This window comes from Apteryx mantelli, chromosome 18 (assembly GCF_036417845.1).
Source record: "Apteryx mantelli isolate bAptMan1 chromosome 18, bAptMan1.hap1, whole genome shotgun sequence".
Taxonomy (NCBI): domain Eukaryota; kingdom Metazoa; phylum Chordata; class Aves; order Apterygiformes; family Apterygidae; genus Apteryx; species Apteryx mantelli.
In genome coordinates this window covers 16,615,263-16,631,267 of record NC_089995.1, presented here as the reverse complement: position 1 = coordinate 16,631,267, position 16,005 = coordinate 16,615,263, and the positions used below count along the sequence as shown (strand labels likewise).

Below are 16,005 nucleotides of genomic sequence, written 5' to 3'. Positions count from 1 at the left end.
GCGGGGCGCCCGGCCGCCGCGGCGCGGAGCCGCTAATTAGCGCGGCCCCTCTGATTGGGCGGCGGCGAATCCCAGCGGGCCCCTCTCCGCGATATAAGGGGCGGCGGGGCCGCGCCGCCCTCACAGCCCGCCCCCAGCCCGGGCGCAGCGCGGCGCGGCCGCCGCCTCCTTCCTCCTCGTTCGGCGGCGGCAGCCCGGCCCCGCCGCGGCCATGGCCGAGCTCAAGTCGCTGGGCGGCGAGGCGTACCTGGCGCTAGCCCCGGGCTACGGCCCCTCGGCTTTCGCCTACGGCGCGGTGCGCGGCGGCGGCGGCGAGGGCCCGCGGGGGGCCTACGCGGGGGGCGGCGGGGCGGACTTCCGCGGCGGGCCACTGGGCAAGTCGGCGGAGAGCAGCGGCGAGCAGAGCGGCGACGAGGAGGACGGCTTCGAGGCGGCGGTGAAGGGCGGCGCGGCCTTGGAGCGGGAGGGCAAGCTGAAGGGGGGCGGCCTGGGCAAGAAGCCCAAGGAGCAGCGCTCGCTGCGCCTCAGCATCAACGCGCGGGAGCGGCGGCGGATGCACGACCTCAACGACGCCCTGGACGGGCTGCGCTCCGTCATCCCCTACGCGCACAGCCCCTCGGTGCGGAAACTCTCCAAAATCGCCACGCTGCTCCTGGCCAAGAACTACATCCTCATGCAGGCGCAGGCTCTGGAGGAGATGCGGCGCCTCGTGGCCTACCTGAACCAGGGGCAGGCGCTGAGCGCCCCGCTGCCCGCCACCCTCAACCCCTTCGCGCAGTCCGCCGTCTACCCCTTCGGCGGCGGCGCCGCCGTGCCCGGCTGCCCCGAGAAATGCACTGCCTTCCCGGGAGCCGCCTCCGCCCTCTGCAAACACTGCGGCGACAAGCCTTGACTCCCGGCCGCTGCCCCCCCGGGGGCTGGTTTTTTTGTTCGTTCGTTTGTCTTCTGCGCGCTTTTCTTCCCACTGCCATCAGCCCTGGCTTCCTGCCGTCAGTTAAGTCCAGGTTTTCTTTTTGTTTGTCTTTCCTAAATAACTTCCACCCCTCCCTCGCCTTCCACCCACTCTTGGAAATATTTGACAGTTTATTTGGACTCAAACACACCTACTTTTAACTTCTTTTAGTTTACCCCCCCCCATGCAACTTTCTGTAGAGTTATTTCCTTCCCAGCCTGTTAATGGGCTGCGAGCATGACGTTTCCTTGCTGCTTGCTCTCACCCACAAAGTTCTCGAGCAGTTCTGAAACAAAACTGGAGAGAGGGATCTGGCAAAGAAACCTCAGTGAGTTTCCTTTAGAATGATCGACCTGGGTAAAAAGCTTTTTAAAAAGAAAAGGAAGGAAAAAATAAAAAAGCCCCAGAGCTATGCAATGTTTCAGAATCACATCGTCATGGCAGGGGGGTTCCTATGCCCCCAGCTGGGATTTGACTGTACCCGCAAATCCCCAATGAAAATGCCAGTCGGCCAGCTCACGGGAGGGGGGAGCATGGTGTACTGATAAAAACCACAGACACTTCGAAACAAGATGCGTTTACTTGTTCGTTCTTTTAAAACAAAGTAAGAACCGATTCGTGAACTGAGAGAAGTCTTTGATTGTATTCTGCTGCCTGCTTTTTTTGCCTGTTTCTCAGCTTGGTTGAGTTTTCAGATGATTTTTTCCAAAGTCATCTCTCATCATGGTAAACAAAACAAAAGGTCACTTAACATATTTATATGTATTTATAACAAATAAAAGACATGAATACCTTCTCTCTCTGTCCTACATGTCTCTAATCCAGTTGGCAGTCTAAGCAAAACTCCTGCTGAAGTAAGGTTAAAAAGAGAAGACAGCAAAGCAGTTCTTTGCAGAGCATCAGCGTGGTAAAGTTAGGTAAATGAAAAAGCTTAAAAAGCTTCTGGACATTTAACTCATCAGCAGGATTTTGCTTTTTCTCCAGTTTGTCTTATGGATCCTGAGCACACAGAAAATGTTGCTTAAGCCCAGCGTTTACAGTTACGTGGGTAGAGACTGACCTTGTGTGTTTGGACACTTGCTGGAGAGGGCTTTGCTCTCAAAGCTGAAGTTGTGTTTAAAAGGGGTTATTGTACGTTTAGCTCAGCTCCAAGGACACCCATTTAAAACATGGCAGGGAAGGAAATTGCTTAAAGACTGCTTTTCCCTTTTGCTTGGTTTTCTGTTGTATCTACAACTTGACTCTAGACTTGTGTGGGATTTGGGCCACTTAACTGTCATCACTAAACTACTAATCTCTTGCCGAGTACTGACTGCATTGCTGCAACCTACCAAGCGAGTCCCATACTGGCAAAGTTTTTGTTGTTGTGTTGGTTTGCTTGGGTTTTCTGTTTTATTACGTTTAATGCTTTGGTGCCTTGTATGCTTCACTAATCAATATATAATCATAACTGAGGTGCGTTCAGTGATTTGTGTTCAGCTCGGAGCACCCACCCGATGTCAGAACAACCACGTAAACCGGTACAGCCGCAGCCCGGGGGGCTGGAGCTGTCCGTGGCCATTTGTGTTAGGGTTGGGGTGTAACTATTTAAGGTTATTAAACCAATTTCCATGGCTGTCGCTAGTGTTATGCTAATTTGAAAAGGACTGCTGTCCCTCTAAAGCTGCTTATCTATGGCACTTAATTTTAATTAATACATTTCCAAGAGACTTTTTGTGTTTGGAAAATGAAGTGTGTGATTAAGCCTCATTCATAAAGACACATACTTAAAAATGGTTCCTGCTCATTTCCATTTTTATATCTTCATTTTTTTCTTTTTCTTACAGTTTTACAGAACAGTTTATCTGTTGTACCTCTTTCCGTAGAAAAAAGCCTTGAAAATATTCTTACAAGGCATCTGATGAAGCTAAAGCCAACCAAATCTGCTACGAAAGCAAAAATGACTGGAAACTGCAAATCAGCAAAGGTCACTTAAAATTCTGCAGACTGAGTTGTTGCCTAAAACTATTTTGAAAACAGGGTCAGTTTAGCACAGAATCACGATTTTAAGATAAATGTTTAATTCTGGTTAAAATTATTGGAAATCCAGCTGTTGGGTATATTTAAATGGAGAAGAGTTTAACTGTTCAATTTTCACTGAGACTTTAAATAGCTGAAAAATAAATTACTTAAGTTTAATATCAGATATGGATTTGATTTTGTCAAAGACCTGTACTAATAATAGCAGTTTTTATAATTGCTTCTTTTTCAAATAATTATGACCAAAAAAGTGGCTCACCTGTAATTTCAGAGCCTGGAAGAATCTTCGTAATCTTAGAAACAAGTTATATTTTGGAACAATGATTTTTAGTACAGTGATTATTTAACTCTTTTTCTACAATTTCCATGAGAAAAAAGCTTGCTCATATTACCATATCTGTCTGGAGACTAAAAAATCTAGCTTCTGAGAGTCCTTGAAATATTCAAAAGGCTCTTTTGGGAACCCACTTAGAATCAGATGATGTCGTACTCAGAAGGCTAAAACACTGAATTTTAAATACAGAAGATAAAACCTACGATAAAGAAAATTGCATAGAAGAAGTAGCAAGCTTGAGTATCTAAGTCCTGTTAAAAGGCTAGATATTTAAAGGGAAAAATGTAGAACTTATCAAAGCGATACTAGAGTAACTCGTAAAACATTGTTTAAATGTACTTTGAAGAAGTACAGTTCTACTAATTCAAATGTTAAAGTGTAATAATAACTCTTCCTTTTCCTGCAACAGACTCTAAATTAATGTTAAACAAAGTTGACTAACTTCTCAGTTAACCTGAAAGTTCAGTTCTGTGATTTGGTTCTAGCCACCATGGACTTGCAGTATTTTAACTCTATTTTTTTATACAGAGCTGAAACCCATACTGAGCCCTTCTCATTTCTTGTTGACAGGAAGGCATCTATTTCAGTATGATTTATGCTTTGTGTTGTGCTGCTGCTAAAAACGCTGCCAAGTGAATGCCTAAAACTGCAGAAAGAAGGTTTTGTTGGGGCGGTGGGGAGGGGATAAACCAGCATCTGACTATTGCATTTGTGTGTGCGAACCATCAGCATTAACCTTGCAAATATGCATGGTTATCTTGGGGGTGAGATTCTGTAATTTGTCATTTGGTTTTCCCCTTCCCTGGCATATGAAAAAGCTTTGATTTTGTATTCCATATTAGGATTTAACTGTCTGCTGTTTTGGTTGCTGTTTCAGAGAATATAAAGGGTGGACTTCAATATGCTGAAAATCTTTTATTCTGCTAAAATATTCTTGTAAAATATACTGCTTTTTTTTCTTTAAGGAAGAATTTATGGTGTATGCTCAGATGGAACTGAAATACAGATCGTGTATTCTGTCTAACCTACTTGTTATCTTGGATATCTTGGTATGTTCATACTTCACAGAAAACACACCAAATGCCAACTTTTAATTAAAGATAATATATTGTTTTCTAACCTCATTTAGTGTTTCTTTAAACTTCAAGAATAATCAGTTTGAGGTGTCATTAGGAAGAGATGTAAAGAGGAGATAGTACTGAACTGTCTGCTCCTGTGAGATATGTAATTCTAGTCACTAACCAAAAATAACATTTTACTAATCATCTCATCTTATTAATAGGGAGTTGGAAACTGCTTTCTGTGTGCATTGCATCAGTCAAGATCTGACATTAGCAGTCTTGAGCAGCTTGCCAGGTAAAATCTTGTTTAACCAAATACAGGGAAGCAACAGGTTTGAAGACGGAAGGCCAGGAAGGCTGCTATCTGCTTTGGGTATCAGCAAAAAGTTATTAAATCACTTGCCATTTATAGAAAGAAGTCATGAGAATCATGTTCTCTCCCTTGTCCTTTTTTCCCGTATAACTGCTTTTCTGACGGAAAGTCAGCATATCTGGATATTGCTGCCTTGCTGAACTTGCTTCCCAGACTTCACAAAACGGTTGTTCGCTGTTCTCAGATCGTGTTCAGGATTGTTCTTTATTTGAAGACAAATCATGGAAATGTATTTATAGAAGCTGAAGGATGAAATGAATGCAGGGACCAATCCTGCTGCTATTGACAGCGTTTCTGGTGAAAGCAAGATGGGGCTGATGCTCCAGAGCACATCAGGGGCTTCTGAAACCAGCATAATGTTGCCCTCTAAAAGACTGCAGAGGACCAGAAAAATCTATACAAGTTTTATCCCTTTACTGTATTAGGCTTGTAGCTTAACTGTAATGAGTAAGGCCCTGGTGGATGAAGACCTCACCTAAAAGCCTGCGCATTTCTTCAGAGCAAACCCGTCTATTGCCAGTTCAGTAGTGTAAGAGTAATAGCGCGTGTACTGGCAGGCTGACTTCCCACGTACCGTGTTCTGGACAGTAAGTTTCTAGTCTAGTTTTCCACAACTCAGATTAATTTAGTGTATAATTTAGGAAGACAAAATCAAGCATTCAGTGTTATACTTCTCCCTTCTGCTTTTATAAGGCTAGTCTGCGAAGCACTAGGAACCACCACGATAAAACACAGTGCGTGCTTATAATTTGGAATGCTTAGGGGGCAAGTTAAATGGCTTGAAGCTTGAAAAGTGTTTGCATCTTTCTATATACTAAGTCTCTTGAAGCGTAGTGCTAACGCATCAAAAGCAAGGTGTTCTGCTTCGTCTTAGCAAACCAGACACAGTTGTTGATGATGTGCATATAATCAAAATGTGTTTCTTTGACGTGCTCCCAAATACAAAAAGTTGGACTTTACAGCATTATTGACATTTATCAGCATGATTTTTGTGTCATTGCTTGCCATAGGACTTAGCATATAAAACATTGCAAGAGCTGTTCTGATCCCAAGCGGGTGAAAATATTTTTAAAGAATATTATGATATGCCAACCAGTATTTTTAATTTTTAAAACTACTTTTACTCTGTTATCCATCATTTGATAGGATTTTGATTAGTACTGCAAAGTAGAAAAGTTTTTGTTTGTTTGTTTTCACTAATCCTGATTAATGCTAGAAAAGACTGATTATAGTAATTTTAATAATGTAAATTTGTTTGTGATACATCTTTAGTCTTTAATCCCCTTTGGCATTCCCTTCAAAGGGAGATGAAAAATTCAGGGATTTGTAACATTTAAATCAGTCACTCCATGAATTCTCATTCAGTTGTTCTCCTATCTGAAATAAAAAAGTCCTAATGGGTATATAACAAAATATTTTGCTATCAGATTAGTGATATGTTTGCATGTATTTTTTTTAAATAGCTTAGTACCAAGCATTTTCTCTTTATGATAAAGCATATGTTTATAAAAGAAAATATATTTATCAAAGCAAAGAATGTATTTGAGATCTCTGCCATTCATTTATAGATGTTTCAAAGTATGATTTTCACCGTGACCTTTATGTAATGTTTTCATAGTCAAAATTCACATGAATGTTCATTTTTACCTGCTACCTCAAATTCTTATTTGTATTTATAAATACATATAGCTTTAAAGCAATCCATTTTTTAAAATATTCTTAACAAAAATTAAGAACAGTAAAATTTGAGTTAGTTTATTCCCCAATTGATAGTTTCAAGCATAATTCTCGAAATTTCCTAAAAGCTAAATAGACTAATCTTAAGTGTTAGCATTAGAATACAATGATTTGTAGCAGTATTTCGCCAAGCTGTTTAAGACAAAAAAAAAAATGGGTTTGTAATTTTTTTTATGCTATACTTAAGGTAGTGAAACTTGCACAACAAAGACTAGCAGAAGGCAAACCACAAATATGTAGGATCCTATACAACAGGGAATGAAAACATGCTAATTTTCAAGCTCCCTGCCTGAATGGAGCAGTTAAACATGTATTTTTGTATAATTTAACAGCTTCTTTTCATTTTTAAGTCTCTAATTTCATCAGTGATTGTTGTTCATTAAAATTTGCCTCATCAATGACATTTATATTTGCTTGATTTCTATTTCCCTGTGCTAGCACTAACGTTGCCTGTGTTTATGTATATTAATATGGAACTGTACTGTGCATAACCCAACCTTCCACAGCCACCAATGGGAAAAACCTGTCTGCTCTTTTGCCTTAAGTATATCAAAGGGAAAAATATGGCTGAGCAAAAAAACATCACCCCGTTTTTTTCCTCCGAGCCCACTTTTGTCTAAAGTAATGAGGCCGTAGTCAGTTGGCTCCAAAGAGCGTTGTGATTTAGTGTGACGTACAGTGAATCATTGCAGATCCATTCGGACTGCATTCGTTATTTTAATGAGACAGAGGCAAATCTGGGTTTTGGCCGCAAACCTTAAGATGCAAGCGTTATGCGAAATGTTTGTTGATTGCCACAAGGCAACTGACATTATAGATTTTTATCGCCGTCATTACATGGCTTAAAACTCGCCATGTCCAAAGCTTTTTAGCCCCTTCCATTTTCTCCTGCAAATGCCATAAAAGTTGTAATGCTGACCTTTAAAAAAAAAAGGGGGGGGGGAACCTATTATTTAGTTTCTGCCGTTATTAATACCTCGCTTTGCATCCTAGGATCCGCGCTTCTTATTTATTCATGCTTTCTCATAGGAGGAGGAAAACCCCCACCGGAACCACAACGCAGCCACCCAAAAAAGGTCACATTCAGTTGGGCGACAGCAGTACTAGGCCCCCACCAGCCTCTGCTTGATGTAGGATCGGAGATGACACTGAGGCAGGCATATCCTTGCAGACGCAGTAATCACAGTAATGGTGTTCCTACCCATTTACTAGCGCTGAACTTCTCCATATACTGCGGTACTATTTTCTTTTCTTCTCTGATACCAGTAGGAAAATTTATTGTGCTTGTATTTGCCTTCAAGCAAACAGCAGTCAACTGATTACTGAAAAAAATGCAAAATTAGGTTATGCTGATAAAGCGGGCTGTATGTGTGGGTGTGTATATCTGCGGAAAATGCACATCTACATGTATGATATGCCGATGTAGTGCATTTGAAATGTCTTCACGTGTATTACACCCACGCATGTGTGCACACGTGAATGAATATACCTGTTTTTCCAATGTGTTTTTTTTTCCATTGATCATTGGTAGCGTTACTGGAATGTTTTTATTATGTTGTGGTGAAACTTTGTACAATATCATTTGACCGTAGCACAGCAAATGTCATTGCATACGAACCATTAGACTCCTGAAAAATTGCTCCGACCTGCTCAACATGACAAATCCATCAAAAATATTTTTAATCATTTTATTTGACTCTCTAAAAAGATCAGTGTCTTGGCAAGGGACAGGACAGGTCGTTAGCTTCCCATTCTGTCACTGGCGACATTGTAGGAAGAATGATGCAAAATGTCGTACTTTTATTGATTTGCTTGATACCAGGTAGTGTTGCTTGATACCTGAAGTAAGCGTCATGCATTGCGCTATTCGCAGAGATGTCATGAAGAAATCCTTACACCACCAATCTGAGAATTATGCTACCTTAAGTATTTCTTATCTCCTGGCAGCTTCAGTGTAAAGCAAGCTACACGGCTGACAGCCATAGTGGGTGTGCTCAGTGTTTACAGCCGAACCGAGGCTGTAGGGGAAAAAGATGAAAATCTCTTGCAAAATGTTAAAATGGCTGCTGACTTGGAGGCCCCGGGTTAGTTTTACATCCTTTCCAATGTCCAAGAAAATACAATTTTACTTCTAACAAGTTTTCTCCCCTTGGCTTTTTTCCTCTCTTGCCTCAATCAGTTTCCTGAAAGATTCGAGGACAGAAAACACTTTAGTTACAGGAGCTCTATTACTCCTAACATTCCCTTTTGCAATTGGACGTGGCACTGGGTAGAATAATCTTGGTCCTGGGAGGCTGCACAACGTAGGCAAGCTCATTCCCCTGTCACTTGACTCCTCCTTCAGGTGCCTGCAGAGCGAAGCACTAAACTTTCTTGCAGCAGTTGGCAAATATCCTTTTTTGGAGGGCGAGAAGTATAGCAAAGAGCACCTTCTCTGAAATGCTTCTCTCCTTTGCAGATGTTTGGGGTCCTTCTTGCTTTTTATTTCATTAAGAGCAAAACCAAAAGCCCTCATCAGGCAAGAGGTTTCCCTTTCCTTTTTGAGCTTTTGTGCGCACTTGTCGGGACCAGGCTGCTTGTGTAAGTTCTCAGTCTTGCAAGTAATGTCCTCTGGAAATGCTTTTACCCTCAGTGGGATTCTGATCCAGCCTGCAAACATAATCACTTGTATAAAAACACGTAAAAAATCAATGCTCAACCACGCTGAGTGTTGCATGCTTATGTGCACCTCTGTAAATATTTACTTGTTTTTGTTTTTACAGTTAAACCAAATTTGGAAGCAGCATCTGATTTTTAGTGAAATCTTATTGCCTTTTACCTCTTTCTGCAGTTGCCTTGCCCTGAGGCACAGAAAAGATCAAGGCGTCTGCCTGTGGACACACACTGCCTCGAGTGAGTGGCTCACCATGTTTGAACTCACAGTGTCTCAGCTTGCTGCTTTCCCAAATGAGCAGCACGTTACACTGCCTCCTCAGCAACATCTGCGCTGACATTTGCTCTCTCTGTGCATGCCCGGAGTCCCTGGGAGGATGGAGCCTCTGCTGCGGCGCTGGTGTCACCCACATCACCTCCTGCTTCCCTCCGGGACAGCGGCAGCCAATGCAAAAAGAGGTGTAGCTGCACCTTGGCTATTTCCTAGCAATCTCTTGCTGCTACTGTAGCCCGAGGCGACTTGAACCTACCCCAGGGACCAGCCGGTCCCTGGCTGGTTCCAGAGCGGAGAAGCATAAAGGTGGCTTCAAGCCACCTTTGTTCTCCAGCCATTGTCTTGCGCCGAGCGCAGTCGAGCCATAGGGGAGAATCTGGGCCAGGGTTTATGAAATGCTTTGCTGTGGAAACTTGCCCTCTCTACAGAAGGCGGCTTTCTGCTTTTTTCTGAGCTTCTGTCTAAATGCTCTTTGCTTCTAGCTCTGCAACAGGGGAGATGGCAAAGACTCCGACCAAGAGTCTGGCCCTGTCTATGAAAACGCCGATCTGCAACAGCAAGTGTCATCCCAGGGCTGTGCTTTGCTGCTTTCTCTGCATCTCTGGCACCGTTCAACCCACAGGCTTCTGCCTCGGCAAGAGTCCTGCACAAAGCTGACAACCCCGGGAAATGTGCGCGACTGATACACAGTGGGAGGAGGAGGTGTTAACCACCTTAACCACCCTTTGCTTCTCTTTTTACAAGGAAAACAGGTGCTTCTAGCAGGCATCTTTTCATTTATATAGTCACATCCCTACGTTAGCCTCGCCTTTGTTTTTGAACCTGCCCCTTTTTGCCCTCTCTCATCCCACGGTGCTTTTATTCATGCACCTGCATTTCCCCTCAGTTTGACACCCAACCTTTGGGTTTCGTTCCGTGGAGATAATCCCTTTCTTGCACCGGCTCTGCACCAATATCGCTCTGCTGGTCTCGGGGAGCCTTCTCCTTTTCCAGGGAGACGAGGACCAGCCTCGCAGAATTCCCTTTCCGGGAGCGGCATCGTTGGGGCAGTCAATCTCCAACACTTCGTTTCTGTGCATGTTCCTGCCCAAGGCTTCCTGCGTAACGCCCCACGTTGCTGGTGGCATGGGTACGTTTCGACCGGCTGGCACACTTTGAATGGTTGTTTTTAGCTGCCTGAAACGAAAGAACTCTTTTTCCTTGCTCCATGGTGTGAAAGGCTCTTTTAGGAACTGACATGAGAAGTGCTCCAGCCAAAAGGAAACACCCCAAGCGGCTAGAGAAGGCACGGGAGGTATTTTAACAAAGACGAAAAGGCAAATTTCCCAGCTGCGCCTCGGTGCTCATTTGCAAGCCACACGTGTGCTGGCTGTGGCGTGTCCGCTCCACAGGGGTGTCATTCCCATCAGGTCCTGCAGCAGCAGCAATGCTCATTTTTATTCCACTTTAAACTTAAGCGCTTCAGAATATAACCCGAAACCTTTGAAGCCCCTCAGAGGGTCTGGGGGTCGGGGTTTAGCTGGGGCTCGGCCAGCAGAGAGTGGCTCAGCCGGGCACCGATGTGAGGGTATCCTCTTGGGCAAGGACACCTTGTAACCAGTCCAGTCTGATTGGAAAAGTCTGATTTTTTACATAAAAAAAATCTCCTGAGGATTCTCTAATGAGTTTCAGTCCATTTCCTACATTGGTCTATGATTCATTCTCCACATTATTCCGGTTGCTGGCCTGAAATGCTCTATTTGATTTGGACCCAAGGTTTATTTTAGTCTTGATTTCCGTTCAGACCTGATTTTACCCCAAGTTCAGGGTTTAGTTTGGACCAGCTGCTAAAATTCAAGCTTGGTTTACCCTGTATTTGGAGGCACAGGATGGCAGATTTTTAACCCAAATATAAAAATATAGTGTGGTCCTTAATTTTGAGATCAAGACATGAAGTGTTTGGGAAAGACTGGAGACCCACTGTTCATATAAACTTGTTCATCGCAATTCAGTGAGCTGGATTTCTAGTGTGTCTAGATCATAGCGGTCGTGGATGAAGTACCTTCATTCATTCAGGAGTTTCAAAGGGGAAATTGTGTTTCTTTCTTTCTCGTTCTCTGCCTCTTCATTTTCCCTGGGAAAATCTCATAACTAATTTATGGAGTAGTTTTTCTGGTTTTGCATTTGTGCGAGTAAGTGAGTGTCACATGTCTTTGTGCGCACAGGGAAAAACAGTATTTCTGATGGAAAGATAATGGAAACCTATTGGGGGAGAGAGAAGATTTCATTAGACAAGCACAGCTTCGCAAATATGATTCTTGCATACGAATCGTGTCTCACACACTCCGGGCCAAAAAAAAATCACTGAAAGACAGATTATTTTACCTAACTCACCATCTAAAAGTTAGACTGCTAATTAAGCTTAGGCTGTCTCCATGCCGAGGGATAATAGATAACTGTTTCCCAGGGGTGATTCATGTCACCATAGAATCAGGGGACAAGTTGCCTTCTGGGGATGCTTATCTCTTGACATTGCCTGTGGATGTTCTGCAGGTAGCCTAGGGTAGATGCCTAGTTTTCAGACACCTGAACGCAGGGGGAGAAACCCCTGCCTTACAGCTGAGTGCTAGAATTAGGCCTTAGCATGAGAATTTAAAAGGTTGCAATTTCTTAGCATTTACAATAACCTGGTACCCAATAAGAAGCAGCCCATGAGCAGTAGGAATAACCCAAGGCAATGTGAAATTAAAAGCAGCTTTCATTAAAGCTTCCAAGAGGAAGTGTTTATATGTGTGGGAAGCAAGTGTGGTCACTAAATAATAAGGGATAAAAAGAAGAGAGAAATCCATGAACAGGGGTAAATGGAGTAAATTGTTCTGACAAGCCTTAGAGTCAAGCTCTTAAAGGTTGCAACAGACTGTTTCCGCAGTCAGTACATACAATGTCCAGATCGGAACGCTCTTCAGGAGGTCTGTTGAAAAGAACTACTGAATAATGCGAACTGAATTTATCACACAAGATATTCGATTAGCTAAGGTCAAATATGTTCTTCTCTGTTGCCCTGGAGTGAGCTGAATATAATGATATTTGTTGCAATATGAAGATGATGCATGCTGTAAATATCATCCAGCACTAATACAGGGAAATAATAACATAGTGAAAAGTCCTGATTTTCACAGTTATAAACTGGAAAAAATAACTGTGTGTATAAAATGGCATTTTGTACCTGAGAACATAGTAATTAATAATGCATTTCTGAAATACATAGTATGGCACTGCATTCGAGGTGTACATCTGACTAATGTAATGTGAAAGTGGCCGAATGCAGTATGTTATTTGTCCTGATATTTTCTGGAGCATCTGTGAACAAATACGCGGGAAGCTGGGAAGCTGTCACACTTTGTAAAGGCAACTCATAGGTTTCAGCTCTAGCTGCTACAGTTCTAAAGTGCAGTGATGTTTTAAAGCATTTATTTTCCCTGGGCAGCACCTTCACGGACACCCAGAAGGTTTTTTATTTGGAGTCCATACCCCTGCCCAGTTTTAAGCAGGGCAGCAGAGAGGGCACTCTCTGGGAACTGATCCACAGTGGCCCTGTATTTTTCTTTTCAGCGTTTGACGACAGTTTCCCATAGATATCTACGGGAAAACAACCTTAATGTCCCCCAAACCACAACAGCTCTGCCATCCAGAGATTACAGGTCCTGAAATTCAGTGATGGAGTGAGGGCGGAGAGAGTCATTGTGTTTAACCTGTGACTACTGCATTTTTCATCCTTACAAGGACGTTAGATGCAATAAAATGAATTCTGGTGGAAGCATGTGTCTCCCTGAAGTGGGCAAATGATAGGTTAAGAGAAAGCAAATGAAAGGTAAGATTAATAGCATTTATCATGGCAGATAGACTAGCAGTTTGCTAATTAAAGATGTTAGAACATAGAAGCAGCCAAGGATCAGTGGCTTTTAATGAGGATGTTGTAGGGTGATTTAGGTCTAATTTTCTGCTTAATAAGGCTGGTTTAAAAAGTAATTTTGTTGGGATGTGACTCTCCTAAACCTGTTCATTATCAGTGATGGGACTTCACTTCAACACTCCAGGAAATGTTGTGTTTAATTAATATTGTGTCGGCAAGTGGATATGCTGACAGATGAGAAAAAAATTGATGAAGAACTTTCAAGGACATTGACTTCATTACACAGCTTCATTATAGCCTGAATAACTGGCTAAATATGTCATTGGAAAGATAATGTGCCACTTTCAACTCTTCTGTGTTGTTCGTGTAAGTAAGCAGAGTATATTTTCAAAATAACTATTATTGGGGAAAAACAGGGTCAAGGGACCAGATCTACCACATTTTGTCATTGCTTGATTTTCTTTATGAGATTTCTAAGTGATAGTGGACTATTTCAAAGAAAATAGGGTAGATTATTTACATTAATTTATCAACCATTTAACTTGGGCAACTTAAGACTTTAGTAAATGACACTCTTCACTTTTGGGTAACTCTCCACAGCACCCTGAGACAAGAGTGGAAATCAGTTTAAAAGGCTCTCATTTTTCAGCACAAAACAGCATCATAAGCTACGCTGATGGACTGATCAGGGGCTCAACATGGCTATTGATGGAGACACAGTTACCTAGTGCAGTCGCTTGGCGTCTGAAGCCCTTGATCTTGTATGCACACGTATGCTTGACTTTACATGGCTGGGCTCACTGAGGCAAAATTAAGTGTCCCAAAGGGTCCTAAATACCTTGTCTCTAAGCAGATGGGGATCACTTTTAGCAGTTTGAGAGAATCGCAAGAGGTTTGCATGTGGGCAAGGAAGAGCTCCTTACCCAGCCGAGAGAGCTGAGGTGGCGTAACTGCATTCTGCACTTCCCACCTCTCCTTCTGCAGCATCCTTTGACCTTCTGAGGATGGTGTCTGCAAACACAGACCCCCATCTCTGCCCTGGCTGAGGTTAAGCTATGAGAGAATCACACTATGAATCAACTGAGGAAAAAAATCTGCTACGTTCAATTAATTTTTGGACCAGGGACCACTGTTACGGTTTGCAGTTGTTTGCAGACTGCTATCTACCACCTCACCAAACTTTTAACCAAAAAATACAGCAAAGATAATCTGTCTCAGAATGGATGATGTGGTCCAGGTGTGCCCTTAAAGACTGCAGTTTGCGGTCCTTTGATCTGCAACATAAAGCTCTTTGGAGCAAGAAAAAAAAAGCTTCAAATCCGATCTTTTAAACTGAGGTTGAGAGAAAAAAAAAGTATTGAATACAGGGGTAGGAGAGTGCTTACCTGGAGGATACGTTAAAGCATTCAAAAGGAATCCCTCAGGCTTTCTAGAGAAAAACATGTCAAGCAGCAAACTGCTGACTTTTCCTTACTTTCAATTGCCTCTTCTTTGAGAGAAGAGAAGGTTTAAAGGAGAAGAAGAAGAAAAAAAAAAAACTTTCAGGCTGAAAGCAAAAGGAGAAAAAATATTTTCAGTCTTACTCGTTAGGGATATTAGCCAAGAGGAGAGGACCAGGCAGGGGAAGGAGGAGCGGCGCAGACTGGAGGTGACAGCTGGAGTCTATCCGATGCGTCAGCTCTCTTTAGCACCTCCATTTCGTGGCTGCTGTCACCGTTAGACGAGCACTTTTACAGAACGGGGCTCACTCAAGCCTTCTAACGGCAGCCGGGATCAGCCCTGCTGCACCCCGGAGAGCTTGGTCCCCGCAGCTCTACTTGAATTTACATTCCTATTTCCCATAATCACAGGGAGACCGGCAGGTGAGAGCATGAGAGTGTGTGTCCATGCCAGCACGTGCATAACCTGGCCCTCACTTAATACTTTTGCACTTTTCCCGCATGCCAGCAACCATTAATAATGACTCGTTATTAATTTACCCTCAGCAATAAGGCACGCAACACTCAGCCCAACTGTTCAATCGAGGAGTCGCGGATACCATCCTGTCGTCACCGAAAATCTGAATGCACCCAACACCTTCTGTTCAGAGAAAGGCAGTAAGATATCCAGAGTTGAGGAAAGAGGAAGGGACTAATGAAAGCAATCAATCTACACCCAGGTTTGCCGTGTCGGTACGTGTATAATGACCTCCCTAATGGGTAATTGCAGGATTAGAGCCTAGGAGTTTAAGTATCGCGTGGGCACAGCTGCCGGCAAAGCCGACCGCTGCCTGGTAGCAGTAGGATGTGTTTATGTTTCTGTGGCTCAGCCCACTGGAGAGAAGGTGCTGGGGAAATGTGACCCTGGATAAGCCTGGTAAACACACAGCTCCGGAGAAAATGACCACGACTGTCCATTTGCAGGCACCATTACCTGCTTCTTGCCCTCGCCCTATGCGGAGACAGTGTGCAGAGCCTGCGTGTGTTGGGTGCACGCCACCATCATCGTGGAAAAGCAGGACCTTGCTCCACAGTGACACCAAGAAATAGCTGGGAGGAGGCATTCTGGTGTGCCATGAGATGTGCCACTGTCTATCAGGGGTCTCTGATGGAAAGGCACCTTCTGCAGAGGACAGCAAGGGCTGAACGGCTCCTCGGTGATCAATGACAGAGTCAGGGTCATGCTGCCTCCAGTAGCACGAGCTTTCTGAATTGCTCAGCTTTCAGTATTTT

The 16,005-nt window shown here is 43.4% G+C and overlaps 1 protein-coding gene across 1 annotated transcript; it reads left to right on the top strand.

Moving 5' to 3' along the window:
- The first annotated feature begins 154 nt into the window (after positions 1–154).
- BHLHE23 (basic helix-loop-helix family member e23) lies at positions 155–1,745 on the top strand. The gene has a single exon (XM_013946204.2). It carries the CDS (start codon positions 212–214, stop codon positions 890–892), a length of 681 nt encoding a protein of 226 aa, XP_013801658.2. The 5' UTR covers positions 155–211; the 3' UTR covers positions 893–1,745.
- Positions 1,746–16,005: the final 14,260 nt, after the last annotated feature.

What these genes read in the sequence shown, in the direction of transcription:
- BHLHE23 (XM_013946204.2), top strand. Translation starts at nt 212, where the DNA reads ATGGCCGAGCTCAAGTCGCTGGGCGGCGAGGCGTACCTGGCGCTAGCC.